The 23,833-nt window shown below is 41.4% G+C and overlaps 1 protein-coding gene across 1 annotated transcript in view; it reads left to right on the forward strand.

Moving 5' to 3' along the window:
- Positions 1-23,833, forward strand: part of mphosph6 (M-phase phosphoprotein 6) — a 43,415-nt gene that overhangs the window by 13,227 nt on the left and 6,355 nt on the right. Inside the window, exons 2-3 of the mRNA XM_038806332.1 lie at positions 7,717-7,829; positions 22,191-22,281. Coding sequence (XP_038662260.1) covers positions 7,717-7,829; positions 22,191-22,281 — 204 coding nt within the window. The remainder of the gene's footprint in view (positions 1-7,716; positions 7,830-22,190; positions 22,282-23,833) is intronic.

Genomic DNA, 23,833 nt, shown 5'->3' on the forward strand with positions numbered 1-23,833 from the left:
GTCAGGGTCATAATCTTTGTTCTAAGTCGTGTCTTCAGTTGTTTCTTGGTCTCATGTGGAGTGAATCAAATTAACTGAAGACTGGCATCTAGGGTGATTGGCATCTAGGGTGATTGGGATCTCAGGAAAAAACTGAGAGCAATTACCTACTTGACACTTCTTTCTGAAGGAGGTTGCAAATGCTTCAGTCTTTCCTTTTGTATGGAAGTGCTGGGCTCTCCCCACTATAAAATCTGTAGATTTGGAGGCATCTCCTTCGTCAGTTGTCCATCACCAGTCACAACTGGATGTGGCAGGACTACAGAGCTTTGATCTGTTCCATTACTTAGCTCTGTTTATATCATAAGAGTTATAGTGCCGCACAGAAGGACGATATCAAGTCTGTGCCAGATTTTTTGAAGAGCAACTCAAGTTTGTGCCCCTTCCTTGTTTTTAGCCCTCACAAGCCTGAAACCTCTTCCTCCTTCAATTATTCATCCACTTTCCCTTCTGATGCTACCATTGAATCTGTATCCACTTGTCAGGATTCAAGTCCTAATCATTTGTTCTGTAAAATATGGTAATTTTTGCTTGCATTGTCACTGGTTCCTTTACTAATCACCTTAAATTTGTGCCTTCTCATTATCAATGTCTTTGGAAACAGTTGGTCTTCATTTATTCTACCTAAATCCCGTTCAGATTTTAAACATCTCTATCAAATCTCTTCTTGCCCTTCTTTGTCCTGTGGCAAACAATTCCAGCTTCACCAGCCTATCCATGTAACTGATTCACCATTATTGGAACTAGTCTAGTAAATCTCTTCTGTATCCTCTCTAAAGGTGTACTGATGTTGTTGCTGGACTTGTAATCCAAGGACTAGGGGGTAATAGTGCTGTGGGAACCGGGTTCAAATCCCACCATGGCAGATAATGACATTTAACAACAAGTGTCTGTGTTCACATGGCCTAATGGATAAGGTGTCTGACTTCAGCATACAGCGTGATGCTATCAGAAGATGGCACGTTTGAGTCCTGCTGCAACTATCGTTACAAATTAATCGATGCAAGCGTAGAAAATTAAACCTTTTTTTAAAAAAACAGACGTTTGATCTCTTGCTCAGTGAGCAGAGCTTCTTTCTAGCCATGTGATGAATTCCACAGTTAGCTGTAAAATTTAGAGTGCATTACAACCAAACTCTTGACCACCGCAGGAATGCATACAATAATCCCTTGAGCAACTTGTTGATGAGCTGGAACTAAAGCTCCTGGAAAGACTTCCATCTGTGTCTGATCCAGTATTGAGACTGAGTAAACTTATCATTGAACAGAGCCATGAACATGCATTGCTCCAATTATTAAATTCCCCATGACAAGTTGGAGTGTAGTGACGTTAGCAGTGCCTCTTGGAAGGATAAAAACATTTGGGTGACTTCATTATATTGGGAAAATTTTAATTCTGTAATCACATCTTTCCAGGTTGAAAGAATTGAGCAGGCAGACATGAGATTGCAGAAAATTAAAGGGACTTTTAGAACTTGCCTTAATAATATGTGGATGGTAGCTTAGTGAGGTCTGGTAAACCCAAAGGTAAATAATGCAGTTTCTAAGGATAGATTAATAAATGAGCAAAATAGGCACAACTCAAAATAATACACCCTCATAGAGACCCTCATAACAATTGAGAAATATTTAAATGTACACTTGCGATCCCAGGGCATACAAGACTGTTGGCCAAGTGCTGGAAAATGGGATTAGAGTGATTAGGTGGTTGTCTTTGCCACATATGCGATGGGCTGTGTGTATGATTCTATGACTCTTTGACTTTAATGCAGTACACTGATTTAATAATGAACGTATATTTTAACAAAGGAAAGACTTTGCCTACAAAGCAGTCAGTGTACTTCCAAAAATGCAACTCATTACATGAAGTACTTTTGAGTTGTTACAAAGCCTATCTGCCATCTAAAATGCATAAGTCAGGAGTGTGATGGAATACATCCCACTTACCTGGTTGGGTGCAGCTCCAACAACACTCGAAAAACTCAACGTCGTCCAGGACAAAGCAGCCTGCTTGATTGGCACCATGTTCACCCTCCACCACCGACGCGCAGTGGCAGTAATGTTTGCCACTTACACGATGCACTGCAGAAACTCACCAAGGCTCCTTTGGCTGAACCGTCCAGACCTGTGATCTCAATTACTTAGAAAGACAACAGCAGCCAAAGTATGGGAACACCACCACCTGCAAGATCCCCTCCAAGCCACACACTGTCCTGACATGGAACTACATTGTTGTTCCTTCACTGTCGCTTGGTCAAAATCCTGGAACTCTCTAAAGGGCAATGGGTTTTCCTGCAGCACATGGACAGAAACAGCTCAAGGAGTCAGCTCACCACTTTTCAAGGGCAATTAGGAATGGGCAATAAAAATGTGCCAGCGATGCCCAAGTGAGACCATTTTATAAAAAAACTAATTCCAGCAATTACATTTTAAGTTGAGAAATACTGAACTTAGCTACTGTCAAAAAATACTGATGCATGCATGTATCATCAGAAATGTAATCAATGATACTCCCAATCATCTAGCCTGAGGAAGCGACACAGTTAACTGCATTGATGATTTATTGGCACAGTAATTGCAACACGCAGCAAAAATAAAGCAATGTTGTTTGTTCAGAAATAAAAAGATAAAATATTGAAAGACACAGCAAGTTAGTCAGCATATATGGACAGTCCAGCCAACAAGTTACTGTTTTAGGCATTCGGCTTTTACCAAACACTAATTTTTGTTCAATGTTTCTAGCATTTGCAGATTTTTTTGCTCTTTATTTTGTTTCGAATGTCATTTGGATGATACAGAATCAATGTCCTACGGGACTCCCAATGCATGAAGATTTTGTTTTTGGAGCTTTTGATTGGTGAAATTTGCCATATTCTTTGAAAGCATCATGGCTCTGGTGAAGAATCATTTTGGAGCAGCTTTGAAGACGAGCGAAGCTTCACATTGAAATCATGCATAGGAAAAGTGTGTTGCAGGCTTGTTTCTCAATAATACTTGAAATGGTGATATGAGCAATGAATTGCCTGATCCATAATACAAGACTTCATTGTCTGATCCATATTATATGGTGACAGAGGTTTTGTAGTCCAGTTGAATTATGAGCAGTCCCTTTCTGGAACTGTGTCCTTCAATGTAAATGTGCTCTATCAGAATGAACGGGCAGAGAATTCAATGAAATGGCAAATTAGCTATTTTATCCACAACTGACCTCAAGTAAATTACTTGTTCTATATTCAATCCCTGGATCATTCAAATCAGTAAGAGTCCAGTTGATGTTTGATCATTTCAAGCAATACGTTTATTCATTGTAGACTGCTAACCAAGCTAAATCTCTGAAAAGTTGCATTTGACTAATAAATTTTACATGCACGCTAGAATGCTCAGTAATTGCTTTGAATTAAAGTTTATGTCCTAAACATATGAGGCATTTTCAAAGCTAACATTGCTTGACAGAAATTGTAGAGCCATCAGCATTTCAACACATTTGTATCATCAGCCCTTGGAATGCATCTGAAAGCCATGTCATTTATCAAAAGCAAGGATGAGTGCTAATATAGGTAGGGCTTTGCAGTAGAAGATTTTAAGGGGATTGAGCATTTTAAAATTATTTTTAATTACTATATGGCTCTATCTCTGCATTTTTAGAGAGAGTTTTCCCTTCGAAGCACACTATACATGAATATATCCTTCTGCCTTACATATCACTTAACCTGGCTATAAAACTGCCATATGTATGCTTCAGATGCTTACCTGTGAAAAGCCAATTACTCGAGTAGCATTCTTACTGATACAGTATCTGCCACTTCCGGGCCTGCTGTCCGATTAACCATACAGATAGTAGATGGGGCCTGTATCTTGCAGATAAAAATCCCACTGCTTCAAACAGGTTCTGTAATCTTTACTTAAGCTGCATAAGTGACAGTTTCTGCACCTTTTTTCTAATTTATTTCCGATTTCCAGCATTTTCACTATTTGCTCTTGTAAATTCTCACAGATTTGTTTCAGACAGACGACTGAAAATCTTTGCAAATAAAAAAATGTCAGATTGTTTAGGTTAAAACGCGGGCAGCACGGTAGCACAGTGGTTAGCACTGTTGCTTCACAGCAACTGGGACCCAGGTTCGATTGCCGGCTTGGTTCACTGTCTGTGCGGAGTCTGCACGTTCTTCCTGTCTCCGGGTGCTCCGGTTTCCTCCCACAAGTCCCGAAAGACGTGTTGTTGGGTAATTTGGTAATTCTGAATTCTCCCTCTGTGTACCCGAATGGGGCGACAAGGGGCTTTTCACTTAATTGCAGTGTTAATTTAAGCCTACTTTGTGACATTAAAGATTATTACACATATATGCAGTTCATGAAGAAAAGATGTTTCTTTTTCTGCATCGACATCTGTGGTAATGATTATGCTCCATGTTCATAAGGTAATGGACTATTTAAATTGATTCTATCTCATCCCTTCCCGCTCGCCGCCTTTTCTCCCCAAAGAAAATCCCTTGTTCTTTAAGGGGTATCTGAGTTATTCTTGATAAATTCTTTTCCCCAAGATGGCTCTTGGGCAGTCAGCTCTCTTAGGAGTTTGTCAACGTGCACCTCTATTTAACCTTGGCCAAGCTTGGCCCTTTCTCTCTAAATCTCCAGTGCAATATTTGATACTCTACTCTTCAAGTAGCTTCTTGACCTCATTCGACTGCCCTAGCTGCCTCTGAACTTGACAACGATTTGTTGATGCTCTAATTGACACCATTTACCCATGGCAACTTTAACCCACATTGGGACATATGACTTTAACTCTGGACTCTCTCCTATTGTCGTCGTACCTTATGTAAAATTGAGATCAGAACTATTCCAGTGTCTTAACTGGCACCAAACGCAATTCACAGCATTCTATTAGCCTTCTTAATTACTTGTTGTACCTGCATAGTATTTTCTGCTTCATGCATCAGAACATCTAGAACCCTCTGGGCTTCAGAATTCTGCAGTCGTTCTTTGTTTAAGTAATACTCTGCTTTTTTATTCTACCTGCCCAAGTGAACAAGGTAGAATATTCCACCTCGCGCCTCTGCCCCGCCTGCCCAGGACCCATGTAATAGAGAGGTAAGTGCAGTGAAATCACATGCTTGAGTGATTGGAATGCACTCACATCTCATTGATAGTTTCATAGGATTTACAGTGCAGAAGGGAGGCCATTCAGCCCATCAAGTCTGCACCAGCCCTTGGAAAGAGCACCCTACTTAAGCCCATGCCTCCATCCTATCCTCGTAACTCCATCTAATCTTTTGGACAATAAGAGGTAATTTAGCATGGCCAATCCACCTAATCTGCACATCTTTGGACTTTTTTTGTGTTATTCGGGCGTTGGGTGTGGAGGGGGGCGGTCGGGGGATATGTTGAGTTGGATGCTTAAATTGTTTAAATTGAATAAAGATATTTTCAAAAGAATAAATGCATGGAGTACCGTGAACAAAATTGGGGAACTAGAAGCAGAATTGCTCTAAAAGCCAATAACATAGTAGCATTGACAGAAACATAGCTCAAGCCAGAACAGGACTGGATACTTAATATCCCAGGTTATAAGGTTTTTAGTAGAAACAGGGTGGGTAAAAAGGGAAGAGGTCAAAGTTTTGCTCAAAGATGGTATCATATTACTCGAACGAGATGTAGTTCCCAAATTAGAAAATGTGGTTGGAAGTGAGAAACACGAATGGAGTGGAGTGACCTTGTTTGGTATTTATTATTGATCTCTAGATACTGGGGAGGAAGTGGAAGAGAGCATTTGTAGACAGATTATGGAAACCTGCAGAGCAAGTAGGATTGTAATATTTGGGGATTTCAATTGCCCGAAGATAGGCTGGGAAAAGGGTAAGAGTGTGGGGCATGGAAGGGGAGAAATTCCTGAGTGTGTGCAATAGAACTTTCTGGCACAGTACGTTTTCAGTCCTGCCAAGGAGCAAGCTGTGCTGGATCTGATGGTCTGAGGAAATGAGGCAGGGCATGTGGAGAATGCCAGAATGGGGGAGCCATTGGGAAGTAGTGATCATAATATAACACGGTTCAGTATTGGAAAATGATAAAAGTCAGTCACGGATTAAGATTGCTCTGGAAAAGGGCAAATTTTAGGGGTCTAAAAGTTGAATTGGAGCCGGTTGATTGGAAACACATTTAGGCAGGTAAAACAGTAGATGAAAGAAGGGATACTTTCAAAGGAGAGACTAATAGTGCGCAAGCTAGGTACATACCCATGAGAAATAAATACGGGATATCCAAAGCTAGAATACCCTGGATGACAAAATAAGGAAGAAAAAAAAGGCATATGATACATTCTGGAATAATAATAGCAGTAGAAATAAGGAAGATATCAAAATGCAGGAGAGAGGCTAAGGCTAAGAGGGAGCATAAGGAAAGGATGGCAGGCTGTGCTAAAATAAATAGCAAAATGTTCTTCAAACATATTAATGGTAAAAGATGAGTGAATGATAGAGTGGGACCAGCAGGGTAAACTGCTCACTGAAGCGGATGGTGTGACAGTGGTACTAAATGAGTACTTTGCTTCTGTCTTCACCAAATTTAAAGATGGTGACAATGGCCCAGTTGAAAATGTGGATGTTGAGCAAATGAGCAGTAAAGTGATAGATAAAGGAAAGGTGCTAAAAAGGCTGGCAGCACTTCAGGTAGAGAAGTCGACAGGCCCGGATGGGATACATCTTCGATTGCTGAGAGAGGGAAGGGAGCATATTGTGGAGCCGTTGAGGGAAATTTTCCTGGATTAGTCCCGGGGTACTGGAGGAGTGCAAATGTGACGTCGTTGTTTAAGAATGGGGCAAAGGATAACCCAGGAAACTACAGACCTGTCAGTTTGGCATCAATAGTGGGAAAACTGATGGAGGCCATAATACAGGATGCGATAAATACGCACTTAGAGAAAAACAAGTTAGTACTAGACAGTCAACATGGCTTTGTCAAGGGCAGGTCATGTCTGACAAATTTAATTGAGTCCTCTGAAATCACTCTTAACTCTGTCTTTGGTTTAAAGTGGTGCATAGGGCCCATATGACGGTGGCAAGGATGAGCAGGTTCTTTGCGGGGGTGGAAGACCGGTGTGCAGGGGAGCCTGCAAATCATGTCCACGACTTGAGGGGGTTCTGACAAGTGTCCTCCGATGTTATGCCCAAAAGTTCTGGGTGTGGGGATGGCGCCGAGTCCGGAGGTGGTAATATTTGGTCTGTCGGAAGACCTGGGAGTCCAGCGGGAAAGAGAGGCTGATGTATTGGCTTTTGATTGCCCAGAGACAGATTTTATTGTGTTGGTGGGACTCAGCCGCCGAAGGCAGGCGTGTGGGTGAGCGACCTGGCAGAATTCCTGAGGTTGGAGAAGATCCAAGTTCGTTCTGCGGGCGTCATTTGAAGGGTTCATGGATACCTTTCGTTCATTTCTTCAAGGAGGATTGAGGGGAAAGTGGGATATGTTGGGGTGTTTGTATCAGGGGAGGTTGGGGATCTATGTTTGTTTAGGTTAATGTGTTCTTATATTTTGTGTATATATGTAAAAAGCCTTGAATAAAAATAAGAATAAAAATATTTAAGAAGAAAACTGTTTGGCTTTGTGGTACTTTAAATCCACAAGATAAAACATTTGATTTCAATTTCTTAGAGAAATTGATAGCCTTTTAAAAATTTGCTTTTAGTTTATGCAGAGGAGTTTGGATTCAGAAACTAAGAAACAGTTGGAAGAAGAAGAAAAGAAGATAATTAGTGATGAACACTGGTATTTGGATTTACCAGAATTGAAAGAAAAAGAGTAAGTAAGGAACTCTTTACAAAGATTCATTAATAATTCCATTTGGGTAAAGTTGCATAATTCTGTCCCAAGCAATTTCACGTTATTTTCAGGAATTCAAGGATAACTGTTACTTGGAAGTTAGATCGACCAGGTTTACAGCAAAATAAGCAATTTTTAAAAATTGCTGATGGCAATAGTTACTGAAAGATCATACTTCCATCTCTACTATTGAATGTTTTATTCTCACTTTCTTGCATGTGATTCTTTCTGAACGTATGCAACTTTCCTTTAGGACAATGCATAGCTTTACCAAATATCCACATATTAGACTTCAAGATTAATTCAAAATATTCATTTGTCAAAAATAGCTAAGTGAGCCAAGTTCAAGATGTATGTTTTTTAAAATGTATTTTTATTGAAGTTTTCCATTTTAACAAATAATAGAACAAATTCTCAGGACTGGTATAGCATAGCATGAATATCTCCCATACATAAATACAGAAGAGGACCGGATCCGGGAAAACAATACAGTTGGTTCAGCATAATCACTAAACCTCCATATGTACCAATAGATACATTAGAGGAAGATGAGACTATGAAGGCATGGAAAAATGGCGCACAGCAACCCACTTGGCAAGTGCCTGCACAACCCATGAGAGCCCAGGATAAGATTTTGTGCCATGTTTGGGTGTGCACCAGAACTTGTCGTCCCCCAGTTCCAGTCATATCAGAGGCATCAATAACACATTATGATGTCCTTTTCTCAGACACAAGACCTGACTCTACCTTTGCAAGAACCAGTTGACGATTCTTTAACCCCAAAATAACATACAAACACAGCAGAAAAAATTCTCAAAGACACTAACTGTAAGAGAAGATTTTATATATAACCACCAGACGCAACAAATCCCCAAACTCAGGCACATCACAGAGCGATCATCATTCCATACATTTATACAGAGAAGACCAAAAAATATTCATACAACTGGTTCAGATTTCAATCAATGTGAAATGAAATGAAAATCGCTTATTGTCATGAGTAGGCTTCAATGAAGTTACTGTGAAAAGCCCCTAGTCGCCACATTCCGGCGCCTGTCCGGGGAGGCTGGTACGGGAATCGAACCGTGCTGCTGGTCTGCTAGGTCTGCTTCAAAAGCCAGCGATTTAGCCTTGTGAGCTGTGGTCAGCATCTCCCAACACGTTAACAATGGCAGAATTTTAAAAAACACCACCAAGAGCTCAGGATAATAGGGTACCAAAATGCAGCCATGAGCACAAGGTCCCCTGGCGCATGCCCCTCACCTCAAGGCAAAAAAGGAAAAAGCTGCTTGCTCAAAACCTCACTCAGCCTCTTAGGACATCCTGGCCAAAAAGGAACATTCCACGCATAGGGCAACAACAGGATACCGACCACTGGGCAAGACATGGCCTGGCACTGAGCACTCTCGCACATAGGTGTCAGTAAACCAAGGATACCCATACCATGCCAAGACTCACTACATAACCAACCTCACTCCTCTATAACCACACCAGAGACAGGGCACCAGCCCTGTAAACCGCCCAAAAAAAAAGCAACACCAGGATTAGCCAAAGAATGCAAGACAAAGACCAGCACCGGAGACCATGGAAAAAATCGATACCACAGGCAAAACAGTGTGGCCTCATCCGAGTTGGAGCACTGGCTCTCGCGGGGAATCTCGGCTTCAAAAGAGGGCAACCAGGAAGTCACTATACAAGAGCACTTGGAAGAGGGTGCCTATCTTCCCCACCTCAGCCTCCACTTGCACAGAAGGACTCCAAAGGCACTGATCCACAGCTCTCAGACTCTCACACAAACACACAGACGACAGGTCACTACCTCCACAGTGAAACCCTATCTTGAGAAGGATAACAGACTAGGGACCCCAAAGGGCGACAATTTGAGGAAGGGAAACTCACTCCACTGCCCAAAAGACCCTCGGCCCAACCCAGGTAAACACAGTTACTCCTGTCCTACCCTACCCGATCAAGCAACCATTGCCACTACCTGTGCAGCCAAGTGAATATTGAATCATAGAGTCCTCAAAGAATCATAGATCCCTACAGTGCAGAAGGAGGCCAGCCGGCCCATCAGGTCTGCACCGACCCTCTGAAAGAGCACTCTAACGAGGCATATTCACCCGCCTATCTCCGTAATCCTACTTAACCTGCACATCTCTGCAGTGAGGTAGGAAACCGGAGCACCCAGAGGAAACCCACGCAGACATGTGGAGAATGTGCAAACTCCGCACAGACAGTTATCCAAGGCTGGAACCCAACCCAGGTCCCTGGCGCTATGAGACAGCAGTGCTAACCACTGTGCCTACAAGGGTTAACCAGCTACACCCAGGCGTGCACCGTTATACATTTCTTCCTACTCCCAACAACTCCAGAGATGCTAACCACAGAGAAGAATCACAAGGAACCCAGTCCTCTCTAGGACACATGATCTGTCCGGACTTTCATGTGAGATAAGCACTGGTTCCATAAACCCAAAATAACAAAAATACAAAAAAAAAATATGACACTGATAGTACTTAACTGAGGACCTTGCTTATCCAAAGTCAGGCTTTGCATGGCCATACCACCATACCAATCATCTACTCACCACCCTGCCATGGCGCTACTGATCTCGAGAAACGAGATAAGGGGTATCTAAAATATACTCCCTCTTTTGTAAATGCAAGGGTTACAACACATTTAAAAAAGGCAAAACTAGATAGATATTGCACAACCTTCATGTCACCCTACCAACTCAGTATGGTTTTCGCCATACAGGGCCAATAGGTGACCACTGCCTCTGTGCTCATATGTCTTACACCCTTGTCACGAAAACAGACAACATAAAATGTTGCCCAATCAGTGGCATAGTCACGAGGGAATAAAGTTCAGGATTATTGATGAACAGCAGTATAATAACACCATTCCTGGAGCATGGAAAGGCCAAATCCATGACAGGATCATCAAGTGGGATTCAGGACCCCTCCAAAGTTCCATTTAATTACCGTCGCCGCCATTTCATTGTCTTGAAACCCAAACAGCAAGAGACCTAGGCCGGAGTGGGAGGCAATGATCCAATGTGTCCAGCCACCTCCAATCCCTGTTGACGAGCATTGAAGCGAAGACAACGTAGGATCAGTGGTCGGGATCTCCGACCTACCCCAATCCTCGAAGACGGGATGCTGTGTGCTCCATGGAACCCGAAACGCCCAGCCTACAAATCGAGATTGCGAAAGCAACTCTCAAATACGATTGGGAATTTGTCTCAAAGACCAGGTGCACAAATACTCCCTGTCCGGCCCCATCTCCCCGAATCAACCAGGAAATTGACACCATACAATGGAGTTTCCAAGGACTGAGGGCACCCCCCACCAAGGAGACTGCCCTGTCCAGTAACAGGATTCTCTTCGCTGCTTCCACTATTCTCTGAAGGATAGTTCGCAGTTCATCAGAGTGAGCACCAAAAGTCTGCACCACCTGGCACCCATCATCCTGATGCCAACGGCACCGCCGAGGTGTAGGCCCGCTCACCAGCAAAACCGCTACTGCAAACTGGGCCCCATCCCAGTCGCCTCCGAATACTTCAATCAAACCAGGATGTTTTGGCTTAAGCCTAAATCTGGCCAGGATCTTCCAGGGACATAGCACAGGACATATATAGCAAAAACAACTAATTATGGAATGTGCATCAGGATTTTTAAAAAATGGATTAGAAGATGAGTAGCACAGTAGCTGACAAAAACACAGCTGCTCCTGTGCTCACATCACGTGACCCCCACCCCACCCCACACACACGCACGCAATTATGTTTTTGATTAATACTGGGAAGTTCCGAGACTTAAAGATGTATTTTAATATTGGTTAAAAAAAATCATTGCAAAGTTAGGGCTGGTTTAGCACAGTGGGCTAAATAGCTGGCTTTTGAAGCAGACCAAGGCACGCCAGAAGTGCGGGTTCAATTCCCATACCAGCCTCCCCGAACAGGCGGTGGAATTTGACGACTAGGGGCTTTTCACAGTAACTTCATTTGAAGACTACTTGTGGCGATAAGCAATTTTCATTTCATTTTCATTTCCATTCAATAGTCAAGACAATTATTGTAACATTCCCAAAAGTACTATTGAATGCAATTTTGTTAGGATCAACATTAAAAACAATATTGTATTCTGTTATGGTAGTTAACAGTCTGATAATTGGTAATTTGTGTGTGACTTCAAACTAACATGCTCGAAAATAATCCAGTCTCATTAAGACCATAAGACATAGAAGCGGAATTAGGCCATTGGCCCATCAAGTCTGCTCCGCCATTCAATCATGGCTAATTAAGGTAACAGTGACAATGCTGACGATGTGTGAATGGATTTGATGTCAAATATCTCTACTGTCTAGCTTGATCATTTGGTAATCTGCAGGTTTAGATGGAGGTGTAAACATAGTGTTTTTTTGTAATTTGGATCCTAATAAGTAATATGTGGGGCTCAGGAAGGGATGTTTTCAATAATCACTTAAATGATTGGTTATTCCTCCTGGGTTAAAATCCAGAACTTCCCAGGCCTAGAGAGATATTAGTTTTTGTATGTATTGTGTGCAACATCACCACTAAAAAGTAATCACAAGCCTGCCGTGGCTTTTAGTTAAATTCATGTAAATGGGGCCTCCAAAACCAAAGTGGGCTTGAAACTAGCTACTGCAAGATAAATAGTTCAGCACAAGATTTAAAAACACTTATAATGTACATTTGTGTTTCAGATATCAGGAGACCATCATCCATAATCCAGCTCTTGGCATTTACATTGATAAATCTGACTCCTTTATCCTGGTGGCAGATTTATAGATGCAATTTTTTTGTGAGCCAAGAGGCGACAATCTCAATGAATTCAACTGCAACAGCAGTATAGAAGCAGTGTTAGACTACTGTAGTAATAGTACAAACAGCTATTTATCTCATCCTCCTTATTGATGATCTAATTGTTTACAAGATGACAGACCTTTTTGAGAATGTGCATGAAAGTTATCAAGGAACTGCCATTATCAAAGAATACAGAGGAAGATCAAGTGTAAATGGATCAGTTAAGAGACCCCATTAGTCCAGTTAGTGATAAAACCAAGAGTGGAATGTTCTGCTCCTGCAGGAGATGAGGAAGGAGATGGGTGAGCCGAAGAATTTGGTGGGTTAGTGTCAGGATTAATACCCACCACCTGGGCTGCTGACAGCTACCTCACTGCCCTCGCTCCTGAACCGAATGGCTTTCTTTTTTTTTTCCTTACGCTCTCGCGTTCTCCTCCCTCACTCACTCACTCACACTCACTCACTCACTCTCACACACCTTCTTTCTTTCTTTCCTGCCTACCTCCCTTTCAAGTAATTAAAATGTTTTAATAAAAATGTCTTAGAAGATCAAATAAGTCTGCTTTACGATTTCTGATGCATATCATAGAACCCCTACAGTGCAAAGAAGGCTATTCAGCCATTGAGTCTGCGCTGACCATCTGAAAGACTACCCTACCTAGCCCCACTCCCCCGCCCTATATCCATAACCCAGTAACCCCACCTAACCTTTTGGACACTAAGGGGCAATTTAGCATGGCAAATTCTCCTAACCCGCACATCTTTGGACTGTGGGAGGAAACCAGAACACCCAAAAGAAACCCATGCAGACACATGGAGAAAGTGCAAACTCCACGCAGTCACCCATGACTGGAATTGAACCTGGGTCCCTGTTGTTGTGAGACAGCAGTGCTAACCACTGTGCCACCGTGCCTTGTGACATGTGGAATTAATTGGAAAATATCTGTATATCCAAAATGAGGTACATGTCTCACATCCATTACAGTATAGGCAGACAGGAAGAACCTTGCTTTGCCTTTATATTGGTAAATGTTAGATAGTTTCAATTTGGAGCCTGAATCTGATTCTGTTAATCTGCAGCTGAGACCCGCATCCATACCTCTGTTATCTCCAGACTTGAGTATTCCAATAAAGTAAAATAAAGTCATCTTGGTCCCATGTGACCGTCGGCTACTTTCCCCTGTTAGGGGGAAGAGCTGAATGGTGGTAATTTAATCCGAGGATCATCACACCTCAGGCAGTGTACTCCTGGTTGACCTCCCATTTTCCTTCTCACCTAACTTTATGCTTATCTCATCCAAAGATCTGTTGTCTATATGTTGCATCAATTATTGATCACTCATCACCCATGTGCTGGCTGACCTACATTGTCTCCTGGTCCAGCAATATCTCCATTTTAGAATTCTCATCCTTGTTTTTAAATCTCTTCATGATTTCACAACACCGTTCCCCCTTTTTCTCTCTCCTCCCTCTCTCTTCCCCCCCCTCCCCGCCTCTCACCCCCCCTCTCTCTCTCTCTCTCTCTCTCTCTCTCTCCCCCTCTCTCTCTCCCCCCTCCCCCCTCTGTCTCCCCCTCTGTCTCTCTCCCCCCCTCTCTCTCTCACTCTCTCTCTCTCCCCCCTCTCTCTCTCTCCCCCTCTCTCTTTCTCTCTCCTCCTCTTTCTCTCTCCTCTCTCTCTCTCTCTCTCTCTTTCTCTCTCTCCCTCTCTTTCTCTCTCTCCCTCTCTTTCTCCCCTCTCACTCTCTCTCTCTCTCTCTCTCCCTCCCCCTCTTTCTCTCCTCCTCTTTCTCTCCTCCTCTCTTTCCAGCTTTTCAGAGCTGAATAGCTGCAGTCACAGCCAGAAAGTGGATTAGAGTCTTCCTCTGTTAACTAAAGACTGTAAATCGATCCTTTGGTGATTTAAAACTAATAACCGCTCGCAGTAGTGACTTTCGCCTGATGTGCTTCTGTTTAAAGGTTTTTTTAAAGTCTTCTGGATGTTAAAAGGACAGCTTACGGATTACTTAGTGTTGTATTCTTTGGGGGTTGTATTTGAATTAATGGTTGCTAAGATGTTCAGATGTTCACTGTTTGTTTTAAAAAGGTTAACTTGAGTTCATAGAATAAACATTGTTTTGCTTTAAAAAATACTTTCCATTTCTGCTGTACCACACCTATAGAGTGGGCCGTGTGCTCCCCATACCGCAATCTATTAAAAGTTGTGGCTCAGGTGAACTCCATGATACACTTTGGGGTTCTCTAAACCCTGGCCCATAACAATGTCTAGTTAATCCAAGAAGGGGTGGTATGTCTTTCGGAGTCATTTCAATCTTTATTGTGAAAGTTTTCCCATAATATTGTTAAGTAGAAAATTCCAGGATTTTGACCAACAAGAATTTTACTTGTCAGGTATGACTCCAACAATGGCAGTTTTCTCCCTGGCACCACTAACTTTTGAGTTACTAGGGTTCTCTGGTGCCACAGTAGGTCAAATGGTGTCAAAGGCAGTCACTTTCACACCTGGAATTCAGCTCTTGTGTGCATGTTTAGGCCGAGGTTGCAATGCGGTTTGGAATTGGGTGGTACTTATGAAACCCATCAATCATCATTTTTTTTTTATTTGTCTATGTGATGTGAGCATCACTGACGAGGCTAGAATGTGTTGCCCATCCTTAATTCCCCTGGAGAAGGTGTTGATGAACAGCCTTCTATAGAGTAGCAGTGAGTAAGTGCTGCTTGATGGAATTCCAATCACCACTATATAGATGATTGGGAGTAGGCTGATCGGGCAGAAATTGGCAAGATAATGGTAACAGCAGTGGGCCACTTTGACCCTGAAACCTCTTGCAAAATCATAGCTGATCTGTAACCTAACCAATGGGTCTTTGCCACATATCCCTTAATATCTCTGATTAACAGAAATCTATCAATTTGAGATTTACAATAAATAAATGATTTTGTGCTAACTATTTTGCAGAAGAGAGTTCCAAAGGCCTTTTGTCCTTTGTGTGTAGAATTGTTTCCACACTTCTCTCCTGAAAAATCTGGCTCTAATTTTAGGCTTTGTCCCTTAGTCCTAAATTCCTCGACCAATGTTCCCTCTAATTTATTTTTGCAGCGCATTATGAACTTTTCCACTCGGGCGTCCTTTTAAGATTAGCGCAGGGCCATGCATGCATGCATCTGTTCCCCATTGCTGCATGGCTGTGTATTTGTGCAGCTTTAGAGGCTCGAATCAGCAGAATTAGCTTCTCTGACTCCACGTTATCTGTTTCCTGGAATTCATTGAAAACTTCGATCAAATCATCCCTTGGCGTTCTAAATTCCAGGAATACAGCCCTAGTTTGTGTGAAAAATGGAGGAAACTACAGACAGTGGAAATTTGAAATAAAAGTAGCTCTGATAAAAGGTCATTGGCCTGAAATATGATAGAAAATGAGGTTAGAATTGTACTGATTTCTGTGAACAATACATATCTTTGCAATTTTCCACATTGTTGGGTAGATGCCAAAGTTGTAGCTGTACTGCAACAGTGTGGATCGGGGCAGGCCCTATGCTGGAGCACAGGTCTTCAGAACTACAGCTGGAATGTTGATGTGGTCTGTAGCCAGTGTACTGAAGCATTGCTTAATGTTGTGTAGAGTAATGAAATTAGCTGAAGGCTAATCATCTTTGATGATGGAGACTTGAGGAAGAGGCTGAGACGTTTGTTTACCCAGATTGATCAAACTAAATTATGTGAGTTATGGTTTGTGGAGAATGGGTATTGTTCAAAGAATTAAAAAATATATATTCTTTCATTTTTGATGGATTATGTTAGAAAATTTGAAACCGATCAGAAAAACCTGATGTAAATGTATGAATAATAGACGTTTAAATCAGTAAATACAGTGTTCATCAAGCCTCCTTTTACTTTCTCCTTCCTAAACTATCTGGGGTCAGTGTGTTTGCTGCTTAAAGTCATAAATACAGCATAATGATAAAATCAACAGCTGTGGAAATTGCCATACAGCATGTTGTTCTGTATTATAAATGCAACATGGTTTTTTTTCAGTATGAGTCTTCCAAAAAGCTTTACTTCTAATAGCCCAAAGGCTATTCACCAGTTGACATTTGCATTTGATAAGGTTAGCTGGCTAAAGCTAAATAACTTAAGTTTCTGAAATGTAGTCAGGGCACTGGAACCAGAATGAGAATGGGGATAGAGATGGAAGCATTAGAGGGGAGAAACAAGTTGAAAATTATTTGCTAGTACTGAGTTAATAATCAGTCTGTTATTTTTCTGTGAACAAAATCCCAAAGTTCAAATGTCATCTATTACATTTGCGATACATATTGTTCATCTGGGAAGGAGGCCATAATTGACTTGAAACTCTGCAGCATAAGGTCAGGAGTGGTGCATGTACAGAGATGAGTGATCAGTACAACTAAAACAGAATGGAAATGCACTATATAGGTTGAACGATGGCCAAATCAATGCACAATTATCTGCTTACAATATGTGTCCCTTATTTTTCGGGCATCCTAACAGATGGTCCATTTCCCTCGCAGTCTGTAAGCCTTGCCCAGTGCTGCAATTCCAATTGCACTCTTTATATCTTTCTTTCATTTCACTCTCAGATCTTGAACTCAACACGTTTGTGGTAGTAATTTTTGGATACGTTTTTAACTTATGAAAATTTCCCACACTCAAATGGTAATTGGGGTTTATTTTGTGTATATTGTCAAAACCACATTGTGATATGTCAAAATATCCAACAATGCATGAATGTCCCCGTGAGATGCGGAGATTTGCTAGAATGGTTCCGGGAATTGGGGATTTTGGCTACAGGGTTAGGTTGCAGGTCTGATGGATTTATGGAAAACATTGGTTCGGCTACAGTTCTCCTTAGAGAAAGGAAATTGAGGGGACATTTATACGATTGTCATTACGTTAAATAAGGTAGACAAAGAAATCCTGTTCCCATTATCTAATGGTGCAATGACCAGAGGACACAACTTTATGGTTTTAGGCAAGAGATGCGGATGGGGGGGGGGGGGGGGGGGGGGGGGGGATGTGTGGAAGATATTTATATGTAGCAGGCGGTAATGACCTGGAACTCATTGCATATATGAGAGGTGGAAGCAGAAATTATGAATGATATCTGAGGGAAAATTGAACAGACATTTGAGGGAAATAAATTTGCAGGGCAATGGGGATAGAGCATGCAAATGGGACTGATTGCATTTCTCTGCCAGAGCTGGTGTAGCGTCCTTCTGTGCTGCTATGTCTCTGAAATGTTAAACAAGGCCCCATCTTCCTCTGTAGTGCACATAAAAGATCCTGTGGCACTATTTCAAAGCAGAGCCAGGAAGTTCTTGGTGTCCTGGCCAATATTTATCCCTCAACCAACATCTAGAAATTAGTTCTCTGGTAATTATCACATTCCTGTAGGGTGGCACTGTGATGCAGTGGTTAACACTGCTGCCTCACAGGTTGAGGACCCGGGGACGATCCCGGCCCCGGCTCACTGTGGAGTTTGCACATTCTCCCTATGTTTGCGTGGGTCTCACCCCCACAACTCAAAGATGTGAAGGGTAGGTGAATTGACCATGCTAAATTGCCCTTAATTTTGGGGGGGGGGGGGGGGGGGGGGGGGGCACGTATTTGGTATTTGGATACTTTTAAGAAATAAATCATATTGGTGTTTTTGGGAGCTTGCTATGTGGGACCTGGCTGCCATATTTCTTACTTTACAATAGTGACTACACTTTGAAAGAAGTATTTGAAATGAAATGAAAATCGCTTATTGTCACGAGTAGACTTCAATGAAGTTACTGTGAAAAGCCCCTAGTCGCCACATTCCGGCGCCTGTCCGGGGAAGCTGGTACGGGAATCGAACCGTGCTGCTGGCCTGCTTGGTCTGCTTTAAAAGCCAGCGATTTAGCTGAGTGAGCTAAACCAGCCTTTCAAGTGCTTTGGGACATTCTGAAGTTGTGAAAGCAGATGTATAAAGGCAAATCTTTCTTCCTTCACTATATCCAAACTACAACATTTTAAAATCTCACTTCAATTTCCTGTTAGCCCATGTACGCCGATGGAAATAGTTGCACCATTTCAAGTCTCTCAGAACTGTAGTACCTTGTTACTGCTATAATCCTGGAGAATCTATAATAATTGGACTCTTCTGTCTAATCTCTTTTCTATTATAGGGCTCCCAAAACTATGCAGCGTACTCTACCTGTAGCACAACCAATGATTTGTATAAATTCATTAGTGCTGCAGGTACTTTGCTGTTGTACTCTAAGCCCTTATTTAAAAAATCAAATTTTCTGCTGACCTTTTTATGTGGCTTTATCTGTCTGCATTGGCACTTCCAGAAAATTAAATATATATAGGAAAATGTCAACACTGATGTCCCAATCACTCCTGCTGATGCTAAGTAAGCTCCACACTTGCAGCTCAAAATTATGACTTGCACTCACTATCCTCTGTGCCACTATCAAAGACCAGTCTCTGTCCTATTGATTGAGACCTCCAATGTTGCTCTGCCAAGACCATATTGTCTTCTAACTTAATTTATTCAAAAGCCTACTCAACCACCCCTTTTAGCTTAACCAGTGTTCAGCTCCTGCTTATATGTTGTATAAATATTTGTAGTGGAGTTCACTGTACTTTTCTCATTAAATCACTTACAGTTACAATACTCTCCTTTTGATATCGGCCCATTTATTTTCTTCCAGTTACCTGCTGACATAACAGAGACTGCTCACTCATATGAATTAGTAGGAAATGATGACATTTTTTTGTTTGCCAGCTCCTCACTGTCACTTCTAGTAATTAGCTGAAGGGCTTGATAGTAGCGAGAAACATTTGATAATTACAGCCGCATTTGATATGCCTTTTTTTCTTTGTAAACTGCAGATCATTATTGAAACGGTAATGTCATAATAACCAAAGACTGAGTTCTAGTTGTCAAAAGTAACAACTTTTCTTGCAATGCATTTGAAAATGTTTTGCAGAGTTTACTTATTGTCTCATGACTATTTATAACTGTGGGCCAGTGAGTGGATCCAGGTAGGATACTCTTTCAGAATGTTAGTGCAGACCTGATGGGCGGAATGGCCTTTTTCTGCACTGTAGGAATTCTGTGGTTCTATTCGATGGTTCTAGGTAACCCATGCAGACACAGGGACAATGTACAAACACCCACGGTCCGATTGAACATGGGTCCCTGGAGGCAGCAGTGCTAACGAGTGTGCCACTGTGTTACTCGTGTTAAATATGTTTCTGCCTTGTTTACTTCAATTATCTTATTCATTTTAAATTATCTAATAATTAAATATTGTATTCTGGTGTTTCAGTAAGATATTAAAAGCTTGTAAAGTTAAATGTAAAACATTTATGAACAAAAAATTATTTTATAAATACAAAACTTTGAAAACAGTTATCATTTAACATAAATGTTTAACATCATCAGCTGAACAATGTCATAAAACTACCATAACTTTTATAAATTTCCTGCAATAAAATATATTTTCTCACTTAAACACAACAGTTCCGTCTGCTTACAAAGGGGATGGAGGGGGGGGGGGGGTGGGAAGAGAAGGTTTTATCATGTCAGTTGTTAATTAACAAGCTCGACATCTGAAAGCAGCAGCTGCTGAAGCGCAGTGTCCTGGCACACATCACCTCTGACTTCATTTAGGAATGTCCTTTGCCAGGTGGTTGATTCGCGACAATACCTGTCCGACAGATAGTTCACATTAGCTTACAGGAGGCTTGTATACATGAACTAAGGCATTAAGCTTTGTTAAACCATTTTAAGTAAACACTAATTCTTTTAAGGATGAACATTACATCAGGGAGACTTGTAAACAATTCAGCTTAAAATACATTGCAAAATACAGTGCTTTAGCTCTGAATAAGCTGGGAGGACATGCGTGCTAGCATTAGTGCCCTTGAAGGAGTCAGTAGCACCAGTATCAAGGCCATGATCATCCAAAACCAACTCCGCTGGGTCACCCATATGTCTCAGATCTCAGCGTCCCAACTGCCAAAACAAATCATCTTCACCCAATTCAAGGAAGGATCCCAAATAAAAGGAGGACAAAGGAAGTTCTTCAAAACACCTTGTAGGTTTACCTCAAGAACTCGAACATAGACCTTTGCTCCTGATTGAAGATTTACAATTCTTCAAGAACACCCAACGGCAAGAGGAGGCCCGGAAAAGGGGCCTGAGAAAGGAATACTGGAAACTCCTGACGAGTGAGTGATCGATGAAGCGGCTCTTGAATCGGGTTCATCATCCACGCAAGGCCTCTTAACTAGTAACGCTGAGTATCTTAGGTGGACAATCATTCCCATTAGAAAGTGATCACGGCGCAACATCGAGGGCAAAAGGGCCTGTACTGCGCTGTAATGTTCTATGTTCTAACCATTATAGTTCCTTTAATGGAATTAACATCCTCATTACAGACCACAGTGTAAAAAGCATAACTCTTTCACCTTCTGTGACTTCAAACTCATTTTATACAATGAAGTAGCCTTTTAATGGAATTAACAGCCTTATGACAAACCAAAGTTTAAAAATATATATATATATATCTTCCTTTCATTTTATTTGCATTTGAAACATAATTATAAACGCTAAACACTAATAATATTAACCTACCAAAAAGATGTCTCCCGATGTCTTCTGCTTCTGCTAAACTGAATTTCCATGTAAATAAAAAGGTGTAAATACTCCCTAAAAATCCGGGTAAGTGGCCCAAGTTAGCATTGCAGCTGAATTTTTCATTCAGCTGCACAGGGCTTCGAGCAAGGGAAAAAAAATCAGCTGGGTGTTTAACCGCCACGAGCTTCCAGTGCGCATGCCTGAGCGTCCATACTTCCGGGTCGTCATGCCACACGTGTGAATGACACAGGAAGATACGGGCCATATAATTTATAAATTATGCAAATCATTAATTCATTTTGCAGAGGCAATGTGTAAACAGATATTTTATTGTATAATTGTATATTTGGCATGTCATTCATAAAGAAATGCAAATGTCTTACAATTTCATAGTTTTAGTATATGTAATTTACAAAATAATAACCTGCATGGCAGATAATACATCACCTTGGCCTTGCACAACCTGTATGAGAATGATTAATGAATAATTCCAATACATTAATATTTTAAAAACAGAAATACCTACAGAAAGAACAGAGAAAAGCCTAGGTTATTTTTAAATTTGTGTTACAATTTAGGAAGGAAAAATTTAAATTGGTAAAGTGATACATGTTCATCTTTAGATGTGAAATTATCTTGTCTTAATCAGCTGAAGGAAGTAATATGTTTGAGAATCGGAATGAAAAGTCTTGAGTTATTACACATTTTCTGTGCAAAAATTACACATTAGTATAATTTTTCAGTAAGCCTGTTGTAGCAGCAAGCAGAATGATTACCTGTGACTTCTGTCCATTGAAGAATCTAGGTGTTTATTTTCCATACTCGCAAATATTTTCCTTAGTAGCTAAATCTACCAAATTGTTAATATGTTTCAGGAGTCACATTATTGAAGAAAAGAGTTTTGTGCCATGTGAAGACATACTGTTTGGCCGAATGTCTTTTAAAGGTTTTAATCCAGAGATAGAGGTATGTTTTACAGGCAATCCCATTTTATGTTTTGATTTTCAGTCATCTTTTAAATGCTGAATTTATCAGCACTTTCATACAACTGTAGTTCTGTAAATTTTAAATTTCAATGTTATAAAATTAAGTTGGGAATAGCTGTGAAACAGGGGAGGTAGTGGCATTGTGTTTGGGCTGGCAATCCAGAGATCCATGGCAATGTTCTGGGGGACCCAGGTTCGAATCCCACCATGACAGAGGGTGATGTTTGAACTCAATTTTTTAAAATGGTGACTTAAAAGTCTAATGGTGAGCATGAAAACCATTGTCGATTGTAGCAAATTACCCATCTGGTAAATGACCCATCCCGTAGAGAAGGAAATCTGTTGTCCTTACCTGGTATGGCTTACATATGACCCCAAACCCACAGCAATGTGGTTGATTCTTATCTGCCCTGTCAAGGGCAATTAGAAATGGGCAATAAATGGTGGCCCAGCCAACGATGCCCACTTCCCATAAAAGAGTTAATAAAAGATATTACTGGATGTATGGTGTGCTTAACTTCTTTATGATCTGCTCCAAATTGCTGAGGTAGGACTGGTGTGGTGGTGGGGGTTGTGAAGATTACTGATTAGGATATAGTTACTTTAAGAGAAAGTTAGGGCACTAGTGCCAAGGACCTTTAAGGCGAAGTCAGTGGCCATAAAACGTGGGCGCAGAAGTAGACCATTTGACCCATTGAGTCTGCTCTGCCATTCAGTATGATCATAACTGATCTCATAAAATCAGCATAGAATTTACAGTGCAGAAAGAGGCCATTCAGTCCATCATGTCTGTACCAGCCCTTGGAAGGCGCACCCTACTTAAGCCCACACCTCCACCCTACCCCTGAAACCCAGTAAGCCCACCCAACCTTTTTGGACACTAAGGGCAATTTAGCATGGCCAATCCACCTAACCGTATACTGTATGATAGTTCTCAACTCCACTTTCTGCCTTAATCCTCGTAATCCTTGATTCCCATACTGATGAAAAATCTGTCTGTCGCAGCTTTGAACATGCTTAACGACCCAGCCTCTACATCCCTCTGCATTACTGAATTCTATGCCCTCTGAGAGAAGAAATTCCTGCTCATCTCTGTCTTAGATAGGCGACCAATTACTCTGAGATTATGCCCGCCAGTCCTAGTCTCTCTCACAAGGGGAACCAACCTCTCAGCATGCATCTTGTCAAGCCCCCTGAGAATCCTATATGTTTCAATAAGATTGTGTCTCATTCCTCTAAACTCCATTGTGTAAAGGCCCAACCTACTGAATCACTCCTCATAAAAAAAATCTCTTGATGCATGAGATCAACCAGTGATCCTTCTCTGGAATGCCTCCAATGCCTGTATATCTTTCCTTAGATACGGGGATCACAGTATTCCTGGTCTGGTCTGACTAGTGTCTTGTATAGTTTTAGCAAGACTTTCATATTTTTGTGCTCCAAACCCTTTGAAATAAAGGTCAACATTCCATTTCCTCCCCTACTACCTGCTGAACTTGCATGCTAGCATTTCGTGATTTAGGCACCCAAAT

The sequence above is a fragment of the Scyliorhinus canicula genome, chromosome 9, assembly GCF_902713615.1.
Source record: "Scyliorhinus canicula chromosome 9, sScyCan1.1, whole genome shotgun sequence".
Lineage (NCBI taxonomy): Eukaryota > Metazoa > Chordata > Chondrichthyes > Carcharhiniformes > Scyliorhinidae > Scyliorhinus > Scyliorhinus canicula.